The following is a 20,757-nucleotide window of genomic DNA, read 5'->3' as shown; positions in this document are numbered from 1 at the left end:
TGGGAACTCAGGAGGTACTAGGTCCCCCTCTTTATGATCATCAACTGGATCAAGCTATAGAACATTTTTATACTCCATTCAAATTTACAGAAATTATTTCTTTCATGACAATGAAGTTTAAAATGTCTAATTTCTAGCAATGCTGGGTTTAACACCAAGTATTTTTATTGGAGAAAAGCAGAAACTGAAGACATCTGAAGAATACTATGCAGGAGTCCAAAATGAAGAGATTACAGACATAATTTTGCAGTTTGTTTCCCTCTTTCTGAATTGCCTATGGTTTTGTTCCAAACAATTCTTAAACACAATGTCTGAAGATTAAGAATAATGCCTCTGAGAACAAAAGCAGATATTTTGGTATTAATATGATCCATTATGCTTTTTACTACAGTTGCTTGGTTACACCAATCACCAAAAGCACTATCACCTGAGAACTCCCAGTCCTAACAAAACTTAGCTGTACTATCATACTTACCTTCTGGGACCTCCACTTCACTTAGTGGTCGGACAACTGGAGCATTGTCATTAACATCCAATACTTGTATCTGCACAATAGTTGTAGCAGAAAGTCTGGGGTTTCCTTTATCAGCAGCTTGTACAACCAGCCTACAATTATAGGAAGCAGTAATTTTCACTACTGGTCAGAAATCACTGAATTACCCACTGATGTTATAAGCAGGGGAAAAATTACAAACTAAAAGGTTATCCCTTTCTGCCCCTCATTGCAGCTCTTCAATTCCATCTTTCTGTGACGTTGACTGTCTGGAGTTTTATTTTTTTTGTCTTGCAGGAAAAATGTCCAGGAGATTATAGATGGCAAGACCGTGACAAAATAATACAAAAAAGAGAAAGTATTAATTTGTATTCGTTTCACCCCATTTCATACCAAATGAAATAAAACAAGCTATCAAGACTTTCAAATAAGACATATTTCTCCAGATGGTAATTCAGAGCAGGAATTAAAACTTAAGTACTAAATTGTCCTCTGGAGGAACCTGACTGTCCTCATTGTTTACAAAGGGACAACAGGAATGTGAAAATTGGGTAAGATAAAAACATACAAAGTAATACTCAGCCAAACATCTGCAGAGACACAGAATAGTCCCCCTTTTAAATTACAAATATAAGTGATAAAGTGAAAAAACAGGATACATACACCATTTGACATTTGCAAAGTTCTCACTGATTTTAGTGGGACCACAATCTCACTGTCAGATTGAGAGAGTTTGCCTGTACACTTCCATTTTACACCTGCATAAGGATGGGTTGTAGATTCTCTTAACAACCTTAAAATTTCCACAAACAGTGGAGCAAAAAAAAAAAAAAGGTTAGTAATGACTGCTAAATTTAGGTAAAAGGATGCTTATTCTCTGTGGGAACTATCCTCTGAACAGCAAAGAGCAAATGTTTAGTGTAAGCAGGAATTTGTTGGAAGACCACTCTTCAGTATTAAAAATTACCCAGAAGGGAATTCAAAATTAAATCTAGCTCAAGAAGCTCAACAAGTGGGCTAAACAAACCGTAAAACCAACCACCCAGCTATGCAAAAGGATATACAAGTCAGAGCTTGGCATCTTAATTAAGTATTTTGTGTACTAGCAAATGCCTGTATGTTGCATGATATTTTCTGTGTCTTTCTGCAAATATTCTGAATGCTTTGTATCTCCTTCTTTCTTCTAATTCAGTTTCTGTTTAAAGTGCCAAATAGATGTTACTTCTTACATGTTCACAGGACAATACGGAATACCAAGGTGGTTACTTAAGTGGATTGCAGCACTTCCATTCCAGAATCACACTAGCTGCGGTTTGGTGTTTCCTCACAGTTTCTGATGCCAACTGAACATATAACTCAAATTGCAGGCTAGTATTCAAACAATAACCATGCATAATTCCATATAGAAAGTGAATTTTTATAGAATAAATATTGGTAAAGTATACATATGGAAATATTTTACTAAAAAAAAAATCACGTTCTAAGGGAAAAAAAACCTCATAAAAAAATCTCAGCCAAGGCATTAAAATTAAGGTTCTGTCAACACTTTCCTTATAACTCCTATATAAGGGACTTAGAACTTATGGAAATGAAAATGTTCAATTTATAGATAAAATAAACAACTCCTTGCAAGTTTGAAACATTTTTGTTTCGTAACATTTTGAAATTAAACAGGAAAATGGTTTTGAAAGTTTCTGTTGCTGTTCACATTTCACCTAACAATGTACAGATTAATAACATATTAATAAAGAGAAGGAACATAAAGCTTCGAATTCCTTGAACAAACTGTCAATTTAAAAGGCTAGAATTTCAACCTAAACACTGAAATAGATCAGGCAGTCAGTTAAAGACAGATAGGAGAATTATTATGCTTACATATCCAATGTTTCACCAACAGTAAACATCCTTCCTTTGAAGGATTTATTGCAGGCATTCTTTTAAAGTACTGGTTACAAATAAAATTTATTACACTATTTAAATGACTAAAAATCAGGATGGACACTTTTGAGTCAGTGAAAAACTGAAGAAATAAACTTCAAATGAAGTGTTCTGTATATTAAGTTAAAACAAAGTATTTCCTTTAGGACACTATTGTCAAATTACGCTGATATTAAAAACCCAACATATTCTGTTGAGCTTTTTGATGTGGTTTTAGAAAAGGTATTCTGGTTCCTAAGAATTCCGATTGGATGTTTAAAACTTTGTGGGTCCAGAGGATAGGAAACCTTGTGAATACTTTAACTGATGCCACAACAACATGGAAAGAAAGAAAAGAAAAGACACATACACAGAAATCTACTTTTTATATAAATTGCAGTAGATAAAAATATGAGTATGAATCCACATACTCATATTTTCTCTTCAAGGCATGATTTATTTGCTTCCTAATTCCAATTATGGCATGACCTGTATAGAAAAATTGCCATGTCCACTTGATCATATTTACTCAGAGTTTCTTGGAAACGGGAAAACCCCTAATACTTAGTACAAGACAGCTTCTAGGTGGAAAGAGCTTTCAGAAGCATCTTTATCAGATTATGGTGAAGGAAGTTGGAACAATATTTTAATTAAAGAACAGAACACGTGTGTCTATTTCTTGTATTCAGTTTAAATGTTTTCCCTGTGTCTTTACATACTTAAAAAAAACATTACAGACAGGGAATAGCTGTACAATTCTTAATCAACTAAAATCCAGGAACTGTGATCATTCCTATAGTGAATCATCCCACTCACTTGTATCAGTAAGTGTTCCCATTGATTAAACAAGACTTTATTTCTTCCCCTAAATTTAAGAAGTATGCAAGAATTCATCATACAAATGAGCAGCTTCAGTGCTGTTCTCAATGCTGTCTGGCTTGCACACAGGATTTGTGGGCAACAGATATCAACAGAAAACTATAAAACATGTAACATGAGCAATCTCAAAATGAACAAAAAAAAATACATTTTCATAAGAACCTTGCATACAAACCTGTAAGATGAAGTGTTTTCATGATCTAGGACTGTATTAGTTGCTAAAATCCCTCGTGCTGAATCAATTAGAAATGCTGCATTTTCATTACCAGATAAAATTGAGTATTCAGTTTCCCCATTCATCCCACTGTCAAGGTCAGTTGCAAATACCTGTTTGAGAGCAAACCTGAAACTTAATTCAAAATGTCAGAATGCAATTTCAGAAATAAACCCCCTTTACTAAGGTCATGTATTTCTGGTTATTTTTGACTGCACAGATTTAAGCAAATAATCATACTGGTCCCCAACATGAGTGTCATGTGAGGTTACAAAAATCTGCTCATTATAGGAAGCATACAAATTCTTTCCCTGAGTAATCTGAAATTCAACTCCACAAAGCACTAGGGTTGAACGTAATAATTGGAAACTGCTTATATTACTAACAAGCCCTTAACATATTACTGCTATACTAACAGAAAAAGGATAAAATAATTAGATGAAGTTTTCAGATAATTTTCATGGAACAGTTCATTGATTACTTTTTAAAATACAAACCAGAAAATGCAAAAAGGGGAGAGGCAAGCTATAAAACCAGCAGAATAAGTAACATTCAGCAACAGTGAACAGGTTTCTCAAAGACTCCTCTGGCTCTTTGAAGAGCCGTCTTTGCATTTTTCTGGTTGCTGAACAAGCATTATAATCAGTACAGGATCCAAACCATAGCAGAGGCAACAAGACAGATTGAATAAAGGAAATAGAATGTGTTCTGTCATAAAATTTTGACTACACATCTGTGTTGACTGCTTTGTGATTTTTCTCCATTCCTGGACATATGTTTCTCTAAATACAATGTCCATCAGTTTCTAATCACTTTGCCCTGGAGGCATTTGTAGCTTTCCATTTATTTATTCTCTAGAGGAGGAATATCTTTAGTACCTAACATGACCCTCACTGTGACCTGACTTGCAATGCAAGAACATGAACTGAGGAAATAATGTGTTCTTCTAGTCCAACTGATGTCTTCTTTTGCTCTAACACGGCCAGCTGGAAACACTTTCGGAGAATAGATCCATTCAGAGGAAGAAATGTTTACACATTTAAATTGAGACAAGCTGCTCTTTAGGCATCAGGTTTTAAATTGAACACTTGGGCTGACTCTACTATTCTGATGAGTTGAAAGTATTCTTTTTATTGCTATAGCCCTTTCAGTAGATGCCTTATGCAAGACCCAGCCTTATATTGTAACAAGAGCCACGGCTTTGAATGGTGTTTTTCAACTACTTGAAGAGAGAAACAGAAAATTAAAAACCAAAAAAAAAAACAAAAACCAAAAAACCCACAACAACAAAAAAAAAGTATTTCAAGTCCAGCTGCACAACTATTAAGAAGATAAAGAATTATATAAAGAATTATCTTTCAACTTAAATCTGAAATGTGGTCTAGAAAAAGAATCATTTAATATTTATTTTAGATATTTAAACAAAGTAGTAGCAACACCAAGAATCCATCTTTCAGTTTTTAAGAGACAGTGGTCCAGAACAGACTTAACAGGATTGTAATCATGAATAGATCAACCAAACGTCTTTTTAACTACGGCACTGGGCTTGGGAAGGTGTATTTCCACTTACCTGTAGGATGTCTGTTTTAGGACTTTGGCCTTCCCATACTGATGCTCTGTAATAGCTTTGCTCAAATTTAGGTACATTGTCATTCACATCTTGTATCAAAACTGTCACTCCACAGAGTGCTGAGTTTAAGCTATTTTCAGCCAAAACTGACAAACGTATTTTGTTCTTAACTTCATAATCAAGAAACTTTGGCTCTTTTACTGTGATTTCACCTGGTTTATTAAAACAAAAAATAGAATTAAAAAAGGGAGATGTGATATAAGTATTCAGGAAAAATCATGCACAAATGCAGTTATGAAGTCCCTAACATATAGGGTCTCCTTTACTGAACACATGATCAAATTCCAGCAAGCTCCCTTCCCACCATGTTCTTCTTCTACCTAACATCACCCTCACATGCTAAGTACTGTACAAGTCTTGGACAGTGGATTTTTTGCTGAACAACTACCACATTGGCAATTTCCTAAAACAAAGCTGATTTACTTGTAGAGGACTAGACACAGGAAGAAAGTGGCTGCATGATGTGTGCTTCTTGACATGTGACAATGAGCCAGCTGTGCCTCTTGAGTGCTTCTTGTCCTTCATCTGAGAGTGGCCACATCCAGCCCCCCATCTATATCCAAACTGGGCAGTAGCTGTATCAACTTCTGCAATGCCTTTGAAAACCCATGGTCACTATTTTGATGTTCTAGGTAATATAGTAATATACTCAAAATTCATCATTACATCTAAACATCAAACATAATTATTTGTATGTTAATTTCATTAGAACTGAAATTCATGTTTGCATAGATTTTTCAAAAATAATGCCATAAATATCTATATCCCAAGTTGTGATAGCAGAAGAACTCATCTACTGTGCCTCTCCAAGCTAGTGCTTTTTAGTTTTTATTTTCTATGATAAGCAGCAATTATTGGCTATTGCTTATGGATCTGCCCAGTGTTCAAGAATTGCGTCTTGAACATAAAGATTTCAAAGCTCTCAGGTTATCTCTCCTAAGTACAACACTTAAAAATTACTGTATTCTATATACAGGAAAAGTAAAGTAGGCAGTGACAGAAGGAATACACTTCAAGATGACAGAGAGTAACTGGAAGACTATAGTGTAGAGTGGAGCAAATAACCAAGTTTGAGGTACACCACCTAGGAGGAACAAGTGAAAGAACCAGAGTTGCTCATTCTAGAGAAGTGCACATAAAAAAGAAACAGGGTAGCAGCCTCCAAATATCTAAAGAATAGGGTTTTTGTCTTATGTCTACTATTACTAGGTTAAGAATTATTAAGTTTAAATCATTTCAACAAGCATTCAGATAAGTATGAAAACCTTTCCAACTGCTTAGACAGACTACTGAGGGGGTTTGCAGAATTTGTGTTTAGATCACTTCCTACTATACTTTATACATGAATCCTCCTAGGATGGGAGAAAATCTCCAAAGTGCAGTTAATTAACATCAGTGCTTATAAAGACAAGTAGAGCAGACCTTTGGGTATCAAAAATACATAACAAAGAAATGGCATCAATATAGCTCAAAATATGTCTGCTGTAGAAACAATGGCTAGAGCTATTGGTGTCATAATTAATGCTGAGGGTAAGAACTGCTTTTAAAATGTCCTGAAAGGCTGCACTTCAATTAACATTTTCTGAAAAACAAAAGAAAGAAACCAGAAGAAACCACAGTGGCTCAAATTTCTCAAAGGAAGACTTAGGACATTCACTGCTGTAGAAATTTCACTATTGTTTGTGAAGAGAGCGCTTCTGAGACTCTTAGATACACCATGTAACCACTTTTCAGCCTGGTTTGGTAAAAAAAAACGAAAATCCCATTTGAGAATCACTTTCTTGAGGACAAATTTATCTCAGTCTTTTAAGATTAATCTTAAAGCACATCTTCATTTCAATGAAAGAAAGACTTTGAGATCAAGCGTATGCACTTTTAGTTCCCTTCTTCTAAACAAACCAAACCAATCTTAACTGTCCGTCAGCATCAAACATACTAGGTTTACAGGAGTAAAGCCACTTGATACCTGCAGACACCAGAATAATCAGAGACTAAAGCCTCCAGGAAGCCAGGGAGAAAGACAACTGTTAAGGGTACAACTATTTATACTATTTCTGAGGAAAACTGTTTGCACTGTCTATGCAATCTCAGAAAGACTACAGCTATTCAGAAGGCAAATTCTTTTGTTGCAGATGTTTAGGAGCTGAGAGGCAACCAGAGTAGCTATGCTCTCTTACATGCCTTAGGTAAGAGCATGTAAATGCACACGGGGAATGTCCTGCTCTCCTGCCATCCAAATTTCCTGACTGAAGAGCAGGTGAAGCAGATCTGCTGCAGAACGCAAATAAAATTGCAAAAAAAGAAAGCACAAAATTGACTGTCAGACTTGTCAAGGTTTGCCTGAAACAAAGAGCATTAAACTCAACAAGGGTCTAACGCTTCTTACATTAAGAGTGTTTTGAAGGATTATGTTTATTGAGTTTTTGGGCAGCTTGATGATGAGAAACAAAGCCGCATCTCGGCCTTGGGTCACAAACCAATAGTTTATCAACTCCCAACACCTGGTGATCAATAGTTAATCAGAACTGAGCGTTTTAAACAGGTATACTGGTGTTCAACTTCTTTCCACATCAAGTTTACACTACTACAGGTCTCATCTGCAGTAAAACATTCCTGGTTTTACTAATGATTTATTCATTGTAACAGGAGAGTGATATTCTTAAGGCATGTACCCCCTGCTCTTGTGGTAGGAGCTTGCTCTATTTTAGAGATTAAGCTACACACAGACACTTGAAGAAAAATATGTATTTATAAAAATGTACCTGTAATGGGGTGTATGGAAAATATGTTTTCCTTGTCACTGAAGATGCTGTACTTTATGCTTTCTCCTGTAAATTTGCGTTCATATGCTTCTATGGTTAGGAGTGATGTACCTATGAAAGCAATGCAACATTTTCATCATGTCCACTTTAGAAGGTTTCATTCTAATTTTGTATTACTATGATTAATAGCAGGTGCACAGCCAAACATCTGTGTATTAGGTGAGATGCTACTTCATGAATTAAAATAGTAGACAATAACAACAACTCTTCTATGAGTTTCACAGCATTATAACTTCATAGACAAGGCACTGCCTATCCCTCCTTGCCCAGTAAATTACTCATCAGATCGTAATTTCATCACCTGTCCAAATAAAATGACGAGTTTTAACTTCTCTGAACTGCAAAGATTTCCTATTTTTTCACAGTACATGAATTACCACTTACCTGAGATCCTATGTATTCCTTTTATTCAGGTTATGCCATTTGTGGTCACTTAAATCCCACTTTTTCATTAATTCTTTTAAGAAAACTAATCCCTTCTTTTTTGTGCAGCATAGGAATGCATAATACCCCTGAATCACCATAAAAAGCTTATTTTCACTCATTTATCTGAATTCTATTGGGATTCCTAAACAATATTATAAATGAAATATTCTTTAATTTTTTAATTAGCCATCTTTTAACAGAGGGAATCAAGAGATGAAACTACATGCATAATTATGTGTCAATTCTAGCAGAATCCAAATTCCATGAAAAGAGCAATAATTTAATACAGAATACAAGGGACATGAAATAAAAATCCTGTTTGAAACGAGATTAGAGGAAAAATGGGGAACCGAATACATTATCTTGTTTTAACAAAAATGCATCAAGTTTAAAAACCATTATCAAGATTTCCAAATAATTATTCTTTTCAAGTGAGTTACGAACTTTTTTAGCATATATGGCAATTTCTTTTAATGGATTTTAATTATGTAATTTAACTGTAATTGATTCCATATAACTGTGATGGAGTGAGGCTACTGTGCAACCTGAACTCTTCCAAACAGCATCACAGATAACTAGATATTTTATTACATTACAAAGGGCATGCTGTTCACACTCAGTCTCCTGGATGTCAGAGGCAAAGACATGTATCTTTAGTGTAAAAATGAGAGAGAGGAAACATTGCTGTTACAACTATCTATCTGCTACCTTTTTTTTAAGCATTGTTACTAATTTTTAAACACAGGAAGTTTTGTTTTGTGGTTTGTCACTTGCTCCCAAAATCTATCAAAAGCAAAACCTTGCCACTTTCAACAGACACAATTTTCTGTACTAGTCAGTATATTGTAAGATATTTATAAAAAAGTTCTGGAAGTAAAATAACCACACAATGGGTAAAGACTGCACTGTTGGGTTTTTTTTTTAGAAACTAAAATAGGGAGTTGTAGGATGAATTTTCATTGCCAAGGAACTTTGAAGTACTACAACAGCCTGCAAGCACCATCATTCATAGCATCCTCAGAGCAGACTTGAAGAAAAAAGTTCAACTTTTGAAAAACATTACTATTTATCTTCTAATGCTTTCAACAGCATTTCTGTTTCTTTGTTTGCGTGTTTAAGAACAAAAACTACCAGAAGTAAAGGAAGCAGCATCATTTCTTCTTGAAATCCTGTTTTTCAGGGTTTAGGTTAATAAACTGTTGCTCTAAGTCTTCAAATCCTAATCCTTAAAGTTTCCTATTTTTCACATAGTTAAAATTGTTTACATTTTTTTTTGGCAGAAACTTCTCGTTTCTGATACTTTTCACAGAAAATTACTCCTTCAAATAGTGAATTTTGTAGTTCATTGTCAAAAAAATATGACCCAACTGGGAGGTTTGTTGTGTGACCTATCGTAACACAAACAGGTCCCATACAGGTAAATAACAAAAGATAGTACCCATCTGATGAAGCTCGCAATTTCAAATACACATGATTCAAAGACTGCTTGAAGTAGAGGTCACAAAAAATAACACTTAGCTTGGATAAAATTAGGAGGAAAGTAGCTTTCTGGCTGCACAGAAATGGCATGATGTGTATGAGATCAACACTGAAGCTCGTGCAAAGAAGGGGGGAGATCAGGACCATAGAAGAATGAAAACTGGCTTGAAACACTATGCAATTGACTTCTGAATTAGTTAAAAATATCAAAGGAAGTGAAGAGTGATTTAAAATGTTTATATTTAGGTTTTTTGGTTGTTTTCTTTTTTCAGTTCAATTACAGACAAGCTAACTGCATTTGAAAGTACCTCAAACTGATTTAAATAGCCTCACACCAACCTTTGCATTATGCTTGCCTGCTTGAAACTGAAGCATGGCAGCACAGACAGTATTTGCCTACCTGGCCAAGTACTGGCCATGGTGTTAGGCCATAACATATACGCTGGAACTGAGCTAATGTATCACTATATCATTGTTTTCCTTCTCTCCTCAGTACCAATTACGGTAGTCTCTTTCCTCCTCCTTTGCCATCTAACCCCCTTTCATCCTTGTCATTATTTCTTCAAACCCCTTAATTGCTTACGAAAGAAAAAGCTAACTGCACAAACAGTAAGAGATTACTTACAGAGAGGCTATATATTTGATATCTAACAGAAAAAAAATAGAGGACTTAACAAGTTTTACTCGTGAATTTGTCTCCAATGAAGCACACGACCGTTCAAGTAAAAGCTTGGAGAATAATAAAGGTTTCTTACCCTCTGGAGACTGCAGTGACTTGATTATTTATTGACTGGCTTCTAAGTACCTGTTATAATGCAGTTTATAATATTTAAAGACATTAAATATTCAATAATAAACAAAAAGTAGAAGAATGTGGTTTTCTGAAGGTCAAATTTGGAGGTCAAACACTTAAAGAAAAATATGACCACAAGGACCAGTACCTGAGGCACTCACGCAGTTGACAAGTCCAGACTAAATTAAGACCAGTTGACGAGTCCAGACTAAATTAAGGCTAAGGACCCTCGGCTCTGACTTTTGTTGATTACACTATTCAGATTTTTGATTATTTTAAAAATAAACTTTCTACTTTAATTCTATTAGTTAAGGTAGAAAAATAAAATTAGGAGGAAAACTCACATTTATTAATACCAGGTCTACAAATAATCAGTGCACAATGTAAATCTCCCCTGGACTAAATACACTGGTACCATTCATATTTATAGGGGTCCCAGGATCACATATATTCTATAAGCTAACTTCTGTGAGAGTTTTAATTATAATCACAATTTTTCCCCTGAAATGTAAAATATTTGATATTTATTTATGCTTATATAAATAAGAAAGTACTAAAAAAAAACAGCCAAAAATTATTAGTATTTAGTAAAATCTCTCATACTCTAAAAAGCATTTTTTTAGAGTATACTCTAAAAAGTATGATCTTCTTAGCAAATAAACTTTTATTAAATATACAAACTAATATTTGGGAATGAAACCCTCTTGTTTACCCTGCAGCTTTGCTCAATTTTCTTTAATCAAAACATCTTAAATTGGGTATTATTTATATTCTCTACAGATTGAATGGGACAACATGTGACTATGGCATTCTGATACCACAGCTTCTTGGGGCATTTTGTAATTCCAGGGTTGATTTTTCTAGTCTGACCTCAGATTTTATCTACACTTAGGAAAATTTAGGATCAGATCAGTTTATCTATTGCCATAAAGCCCTGATTTTAATTTTCTTTCTTTAAACCTAACAAAACCTATCTTTCCTCTTACTATTTTTTCCTTAACCAGAAGGAAATTTTAATGCAGGATTAATGCAGGTTAATCACATCTCTCCTGAAAAGACTGAAACCCCGGGACCTTGTCTTTACTTTGCTAGGAAGCCTGACAAACAGGTTCTCAGGATATTTTCTGAACATATAAGCTGCTGCAGCAAGGGAGAGACAAAATTGAGAGCCTGGAGCTCACCTATGGAGTACCCTATTTTCTCTGCTTCCCGGACATTTAGGATGGAGGGCTCCAGACATCACCACAATTGACTCTCAATGGATTTTATCAAAAAAGACAGAAAATGACAGATTTAACATACATTGCTGTGGCATCCAAATTGTAGCTTCTGGAAGCAGCACCTCTCCCAGGGCAGAATCTCATTTGCAAAGTGACACACAATTAAACACTGTACAGTGCTGACTCTAGCAAAACAGGGCTTTGAGGCCCTGGGTTGTTGGTGATTTACACTCACACACAAAAAAAAAAAACAGTTTTATGGTGTCCAAAACTACCTGTAAATTGTGCTCAAATTAATGGAATAAAAGCAATATTTTTTAAATTGCAGGACAAATGTGTTAAGGGAATTTCTTTTAATTTTGTTTTTGCATTTGTAATAGAAGCAATAAATAAAGCACCCTAAAGAATTTATACTTCAGGCTCCCTACTCGGAGGGTTCAGTATAGAGTGAAAGGGAAATAAATACTCCTCTGCCTAAGAAGACCTGAACCTACACCTTTCATATTTCAGTAGTGTTTTAACCACCCGTGTACTGCATGCTCTACTCTTTCCTATTGGAAGCCTTTTGCTTTTTTTCAAAATCTCACATTTTCTGACAAACAAGGGAAGAGCTAGAAGGATGCTCTAGTTTGGTGCTTTGATTGATTAAATTTTTCAAGATAGCCTGAAACCAAAATATTTCATCTATGCTTAAAAAAATAAAAAATAAAAAAAAGTAATTAAAAAAATAAATAATCAAACCTCACCTTATTGCCTATTTTTGATGTGTTAATTGAAACATCAGTAATACTCACAGCATTATATTTACCTTAAAATACAAGGATGAAAATTAGGCTTTTAGTCCCAAACAGGCACAGAGGAAGCAATAGCTGAGTAACCACAGCAGTAATTACCGCAACAGCAGTCTTTACCTTTCATCCTTTTTTCTGTTTATAATTATCCAAGAATATTGATTGGTTTTTCAAATTTATTAACATATTTCTTTTTTACTAGTTCCTAATCAAATATACAGGTTATTAGTCAAGATCTAAGAGTTCACTAGTCTCACAATACCCTTAGGATATAAAGGAATATTGCTTTTGTTTTACTGAGGGAAATTTGAACTATAAAGAGGATAAATGACTTGCTCAAGGTCAGCCTTATGAGGCAGTGCTTGAATCAAGAATACAGCGCAGGTCAGATCTCAAAATACTTCTGGTCGATTGTACAGTGGGATTTGTGTTCAGAAAAATGTGAAAGGTGCTCCTTTCTGCCCTTTATTAGGATGAAGCAGGAAAAGGTACTTGCCATATATAACTGGCAGGAGATATAACTACTAATAGTCTCAGAATGATAAAAAGTAGAGCAGTAATTCTTATCACTATATGGAGCAAAAATAAGTCTGTAAGCATCTTGTGATTGAAGCTGGTTTGTCCATAGGTAGCTTTCAACAGTGCAGACTCTACTTAGAGGTACACTGTAGAAGCCTGTCCAAGTGACAATGTACTACAGCCTCCAAATTCCTCTCCCCTTCACCCCTCATACTCCTTATTCTCCTACTTTTGGAAAGTCCAGGTTTTCAGTAAGGTTTTACAGTATCTCTGCAAGCTACTACCATTCATGACGGGTTTTGCAAAACCAAGAAATGTCATGTTGCAACTGGTACACCCCACTCATCTCACCTGAGCTTATGTGCATTGAGATCGCTAGAGAAATTTTGCTAAAAGAGTGAACCCACTGATGCTCAGGGCATCCCAGGCTGAAGGGTGGAAACACACCACCTTTGTCAAAGGAGTTTCTGTTTATTGTGAGCATTGCTGCTGTACGTGGGCAGCAAACTGTAGCGCCAAACAATGTCTCCAACTTCTTTTTCATGCTTGTGCACTGGAAAAGGGCAGACAGGTATTTGCTACATCCAAATTAACTTTTCCCTTCTGCTTCACAGGGAAAAGGCTTCCCTATACTATTCATTACAATTACGATTCCAAAATGAGGGGAGATGGGCAACTTCAAGAACACAAATTGGGATTTGATGCCCACCTGCTGCACTGTTCTCAGGCATGCTTGCTTCATACAGGCTACGGCTGAATGATATCTCCTCCTCTTGTTCTTCTGTAAAGATGATGACCATAGCTGTGGCTGTTCGAGGTGAGATACCTTGATCTGAAGCCATCACTACCAGCTGGGTACTGAAGTCTTTGGAAGCCAAGGGCTCCTGAAGAATAATGTCACCGGTCTTCACGTCGATCTGAAACGTGGTTTCTGCTATCATCAAACTAAACACAACAGCTCCATTTGACCCCAGATCCATGTCTTCTGCTCGCACAGTGGCTACTGTCTCATTCACAGGGGTTTCAGCAGGCACAAAGGACCTGATAGGATTCTGCAAAAAAATGGGATCATTGTCATTGACATCATCAATGTGCACCACAACACTGACAGTGGTGCTTCTTGGCAAATGTGTGCTACAGTCACTTGCCACAGCCCTAAATGTGTACTGGGATTTGGTCTCCCGGTCCAATGCCTTCGTAGTAACTATAGACCCAGTTACACTGTCAATAGCAAATGCTCCAAAGGTGTCATCAATGAAGGAGTATGTAACTTCACCATTCAGGCCATCATCTTCATCAGAAGCAGAGAGGTGCAGGATGGCTGAGCCTTCCTCTAGGTCTTCTCTCACGGAGATTTGATACTGGGTCTTTGCAAACAATGGGTTGTGGTCATTTTCATCCAAGACTGTTAGATAGAGCTGTGCAGTGGAGCTTCTTGAGGGACTTCCTAGGTCATGGCATTCAATTACAAGAGTGAAGCTGCTGACGTCTTCTCTGTCTAAGCTACGAGTGACAAGCAGTTTTCCTGAAGTGATATTTACTGTGAAGTATTCTCCAACATTTCCACCTTTCAAACACATTAAAAACAAACTGGTCACAAACAATTGCTTTTGAAAAAAATAATCACTTGTGAATACTGCTATGTTAATTGCAATAACATGATGAGATTGCTCATACAGCTGATGCACTCATGTGCCTTTTACATTTTTTATTCCTCTTACATGAATTAAAACCTGCATTTCATTTAAATCAGTGGGTGGCAATGACAGTAAATACAGAATGTCATATCATTTTACAGAGTGGCTATTTTGCCAGGTGCGCATCTTCTTATAAGGTGTGCTGCTTTGAGAAAAATCTCCTGCAACTACGCTGCTGCATAAAGTGACCTCTTCCCAACCTTAGTTATAAATTCCAGAAACCTATAAAGCATTGCTGACAGTTGTAATTACTTGCTCTTCGTTCTCTTCTACAAACCTGTCTCTTGGAAGTGAATAGTTGTACAAGGTCTTGATTTGGGGGGTGTGGGAGAGAGAGGTAAATAGAACTAATAATATAAAATAACTTACATTTATTCAAGTATAAATAGATATAATAAAGCAGTCAACAGAAAAGTCAGGGTGTTTGGTAACAGTGAATGGCATACCTACTTTATAATATGTAGAAAGACAATTAAGGATCACAAAAGATTGTGAAATTAAACCCAAGAACACATAAAGGAATTTATAACTGTTTCTTCAAAGAAAAATGTGTTGGCTATTACCACAGTAGCTATTTGCCTACATTGGAGATACTGCTGAGGGCCACAAACCAAAGTAAGACCAGCAAACTTGTATTTGTGCAAAGATATTGCAGGAGGCTTTGAACAGCTGTGGAGCTTACATTGACACAGTAGACATGGGAAGAGCTTGACAATGTGAAACCCAAGTATGACATTACTAATTGCTCAGTGAAAGCAGCTCTCATGAAATAAAACAGATAAAACTAACAAATAAAATTAGATCATTGTACTTATTTGCAAGGGCATATGACATTCAGAAAATCCACAACTATAACAAATGGACAAAATTATGCCCCCATGATTAATGACTCCTTCCAGCATTTGGTAGGTTTTTTTTGGTTTTCTTTTCTGTACTATTTCAAATCCAGAAAGCAGACTAAAAGTATGCCTGGTAAGTGCTTATTAATGCTAACAAAGGGGTGAAGAATCTTTTTTTCTTCCACACGAAATAAGCATATGGACAAGATGGGAGCTAGGGAGGCCTGGTAAAATCTAAATCTTGGATACTGCTGTTTATATACTTTCTGATTTATGCTAACAAAAATGATGGAGTATAACTTACCAACTATTTTGTATCTCAGAGCTCCATTATTGCCAGCATCCATATCTACAGCCCGCATAATGTAAATGACAGAAGGCTCTTGATTCTCTGGAATACAAATCTCAGAGGTGGGAAGAAGAAATGTGGGAGAGTGATCATTTTCATCCAGCACTGTGCAGATAACTGTTACTGTGCTCGAAAGCGATGGGGTTCCACTATCTCGAACCAAAACTAAGATTAATAAAAAGAAAGCAAATTTTATACAGTGGTTGCAGGTTCAGCAAGAGATGTTCCTTAATAATGGCAGAATAGGAGAGCTCTTTGTGCTATGCAAAAAGTGCTCTTCTGTACCTGAAAATCTTACCATTTCCATCTAATTCAGATGGCATGAAAAAAGGTAATGCTGATAGTAACACCACAACCATCCTCACTTCTCATTTTAATGGCACTTGTAGACATTTCACACTGTTACCTTTAATACGGAAAACCTCCTGGGTTTCCCTGTCCAGTGACACAGTTGTTACGAGTTCTCCACTGTCTGAGTTCATCTTGAAATTCTCATAATCATTTCCTGGTAAGATTTCATATTGAAGCAGGGAATTCAGTCCTTAAAAGCAGAATGGAAGTCTTAGTAGAACACAGCCACACATTCAGGTCAACAGATTTGTCTCTTTTTTCGTCTCCTCCCTGGGACATGGGTTATGTGTATGATCTTATTTTTAATACAGTAACTGCTTCTTCATTAGCACACAAGATACAAATTCAAAACCTGGTTCTTCGAAATCTTTGTCCAGATGCTGCTTTGTGCCTAGATTTTCCAGATACTCAAAGTGACCCCAACAACATTTCTAGGCACTCAGGGCATGCCTCCAAAGAAGCTGACATATTAACATGATGCAAGAGAGCATTAACTTAGTGCAATTGATACATTTGTCGTCTGCTTTCCCAAGGTAGTTAGTTTATTTCTCAACAGGATGTCAGGCAGAGTACTGGGCTGCTCTGGTTCTCCACTTAACTTCACTCGGAGGCAACACAAGAACCTCTATACAGTACAACACTGAATAGTATAAATATTCTGAAAAAACATTCACTTCTTGGCATGACCACCAGTTCTAAGTATTCATTATACTGAGCAGGCAGATGTCTAAGCCCCATCAGGTCTCACGGGCTAGCCAGCTCCTAGCTGTCTTAAACAGAAAAGCCAATTTGGTGTGCTATGGGAATGTTCATCTCAGACCTTTTAGACTGCTCCCATTTGTAGCAGTCTCTGAAATGATACTGCTTGGGTTTATAAAGTCGTGCAGGATTTCCAGAAGGGGAGGCTTAAATAGTTTCCTTCCCTCCAAGTTTTTCTGAATGCCAATTCCATTCAGTTCTTAATCATACCTACCATTTGTACATAGCACAGGGATATTAGCTTTCCTGTCTTTCTCTAGGAAATAGGGTAAAACTGTACAGGCTTTTGAAAACATTTCTTTCAAAGTTGCCTGAATTGAACAAGAAATATGATTCCACATTCTTACCTATTATGGTTATAAAATAATTTCTTTCATATTTCTTCTAGTTTCATCACCCTCCTGAGGAAAGTACAATGTCATCTCCATCACACTTAGAATATTAATTTTAGTGAGTTTAATCCTACATTATACTTGAAGGGCTTGTACTATTGTGGTTTTTATTTTTCTTTCAATTTTTTCTACATTTCATTCAATCACTCTGTGTTTTCCCAACCAACAATCAGTCTTTTAGTAGGGTAGGGACAGTTGGCACACCTGGAAAACTACACCACTTCTAGTCATATGAAACATGCTACTCAGTCAAACACTGCCTGCCTGTTCTTTGCTGCAGTCAAAACCAGGACAATCTGTGCTGGAATTGGTGGAGAAATACCAGCATGAGAGAAGAAACAGAGCCCACAGTTTTTAACATCCATGATTTCCTTTGTTTATCTTTGAATAGCTTTGCTAACTAGTTGACAAAATTTGATTAAGAGAATTACTACTGTAAATGCATTTGCACCTAAATGAAGTCAAAGGAAGGACATACTCATACAAGACACAGCAGAAGGAAAAATAAGTTACAGAAATCCTTCCAGCTTTCTAGCAGGAAGGAGAAAAATCACAGCAGTGACAGCAATCAAGGAGAATGTCTTGAAAGTTTAAGGTTACCAATGCACACTCCCTGATCTGCCCATATTGGATACCATTTAACTATTTTTAGAAACAACTATTAGAAACAATTTAGAAACAACTATGTTTATGAACTCTGCCTGCATTTATCTATTCTTACTCACCAATATGCTACAGATGGGGAAAAATAGGACACATGACATTGTAGAGCTGATATTAACTATTAGCCTTTGGTCTGCTGCAACTGAACTGCTTCAACCCAGTGCCTTCACTTGCAGATTTCACAATGGCCATTATTTACAGACAGTGCCAAAAAACACACAGGTGCCACCCAAGCTGACTATTCACATGCTATTGAAATTAAACTTTTAACCCTTCAAGGACACAGATATGTCACACCTTAATTAGATTTCTCTACCAAGCACTTATTGCCTTCTTTCTCATAGTCAGCTGCTAGGAGCGCACACCTAGCAGCAGGAGAAACCTGCACACCCTGCCCAAGAGAGGAGCATGACAAATCTATGCATTCACATAACACGGCATAACAGCTGACAAGTCTGCACTTGATCCAACCTGTTGGTAAATTATTCAGTAACGCCAGTCACCTTTGGGGGCTAAAATTACACACTGAAATTAGAAACAAACAATTCTTACCCTGCATTACAAGCTCGAAGAGGAGCTAAGCCCCTTCCTTGCAGGACCCCTTTCCCTGCAGGCAAAATTGCAGGGTGGATGCATGGTGTCTGAGCAGCAGCCAGAGAAAAGCTTCAGCCCCTTTCCTGTTCCCTCGCCACAGCACCAGCAACCCCTGTGCTCCCACAGCTTCTCAAAAGCAGCAGCTGTGGCATTACATCATGCCAACACCAGTGAAGAAGCAATGGGAGCAAGGTCTCCCCTGTCCCAAATCTAGGCTCAAGTCTCATCTTTATAATACAAGTGTTTTTAAGACTACGCTAATCCATGAATTTGAGCAAGACAAAATGTCTAGTGAATGGCAGCATGCCCTGTCCCATAACTCTAAGTCAGCAGTCCCTTTTAACGTTCTGAGACTTTCCTCCTAAGGTTCCAGACATAACTACTAAACCACAGAGGTCCACATCAGCTTAAAAGCAGACCTTGACAAATGCTATTTCAGTCCATTCAGAGCTTCTGCAAAGACACATCTCAAGACAAACCCCTGAACTATCTTTAATATGCTGCAGATATCTTTGATTTTCCATGCAATTTTTTACCCCACTATTTACCTGTATTACACAGTGTTAGCACAAGGCTGATATTGTCAGTAAAAATGATTCCTCCCTGTGGTCAGTCAAGGAATATATGAAGTAAAAAACCCAGAAAGATCTGTGATAACAGGAAAGTCATCCACTAAAACTATGCAAACATTACGGGATGTGAACTGCAATTTAAAAAGCAAATAAAGTAAAAAATATGATGTAAAAAAATAAAGACCACCATGAGAGGAGTCATCTCATTCAAAAATTCAGTTCCAAAAATGTAAGAAAAGTGAGTAGCATTGTACTTATATGACACCTACATAAACCCTGTTTTCTTACCTTAGGAGCATCACTTCAGCATTTGTTTGGAACTATGCTGTTACATCCACATGACAGGGGCCAAATTAGCCAAATGTGAGCAAAAAAAAAAAAGTCAACAGAAGGACTGTGGTTACTGAAAAATGCATTTAGAAAAAGACAGGAAGGAGCCATCAGCCACAACAGTGCTGCAGCCCAGAGTGTCTACACAGGCAGGCGCACACTGTGCCACCCAGTACACTTGGAATGCCCTTCCTCTCCACCCAGCCAAGCCGGCCCTGGGCCCTCCTCCTAGCGGCTCCCCACATTTTCCTCTGCTGTATTTCCCACAAGATGTGCAATAAATAAATATAAGGGACAGAGAAAGGAGGGAAAGGAAATAAAGCAAATTCCTACTTATTTTCTCTATTATCTTGCAAATTTTTATATATATAGTGTGATCCACAAAAGAAAGAAAATACTTGGAAGAGCAAGGTCCAGAGGTAGACTGTAATGCTGCTCAGCTGTCACAAGGATTTTCATTGAAGAGCTACCCCCCCCCCCCCCGCTTCATAATTCCTAAATACTTTACATACTTGTGGGGAAATGTCTCTTCTGTACAGCACCTCCAGTGAGCTCACATCAGCTTTTTGCAATCAATACATACTCTACATTAAAATGACAAACGTTACTGAATACAGAAAATTATTTTGCAAATGAGATCTGTTGTTTTACTTATTTCTTGGGTAGCACAACTGTAAACAATTATAAGGATGTGCAGAAAGTGAACACACAGCAAAAAGAAAGTAATTCACAGAGCTGAGACCACCTTTGGGCCAGCTGCAGCAGTACTGTAATATTTAATTCTCTTTCCAGATTCTATCTTTCCTGCAAACTACAGGCTCCATGTAACTGCTTCATGTTACATCAACTGTATGTGCCGTGCATGGTATTACTAAGATAAGATTCTCTCCAGCACACAGACTACCTATAACATCATCTGCATTTTAGATATTTCAAAAGAGCAGGTAGTTATAGAGCCGGAGGGATTTTTTTGTTGCTTTGCAAAGATTCTCTCACGTTTAGTCATTACCTGTGATTCAAATAGCGTA

The 20,757-nt window shown here is 36.7% G+C and overlaps 1 protein-coding gene across 2 annotated transcripts in view; it reads right to left on the bottom strand.

Annotated features, from left to right (window-relative positions):
- DCHS2 (dachsous cadherin-related 2) overlaps nt 1-20,757 on the bottom strand; it is a 112,741-nt gene that overhangs the window by 11,189 nt on the left and 80,795 nt on the right. Inside the window, exons 11-17 of one of the 2 annotated variants that reach the window (XM_062637468.1) lie at nt 16,475-16,609; nt 16,024-16,233; nt 14,010-14,750; nt 7,896-8,006; nt 5,074-5,285; nt 3,465-3,616; nt 476-606 (exon numbers count right to left, since the gene is read on the bottom strand). In XM_062637468.1, coding sequence (XP_062493452.1) covers nt 476-606; nt 3,465-3,616; nt 5,074-5,285; nt 7,896-8,006; nt 14,010-14,750; nt 16,024-16,233; nt 16,475-16,609 — 1,692 coding nt within the window. Of the gene's footprint in view, nt 1-475; nt 607-3,464; nt 3,617-5,073; nt 5,286-7,895; nt 8,007-13,892; nt 14,751-16,023; nt 16,234-16,474; nt 16,610-20,757 lie in introns of both variants that reach the window. The other variant, XM_062637467.1, reaches the window with a different exon arrangement.

Source organism: Pezoporus occidentalis, unplaced genomic scaffold (genome assembly GCF_034315485.1).
Source record: "Pezoporus occidentalis ecotype Australia unplaced genomic scaffold, CSIRO_AGI_Poc_V1 ctg53, whole genome shotgun sequence".
NCBI lineage: Eukaryota > Metazoa > Chordata > Aves > Psittaciformes > Psittacidae > Pezoporus > Pezoporus occidentalis.
Note: the sequence above shows the minus strand (reverse complement) of the source record. Positions and strands in the feature narration are given on the sequence as shown.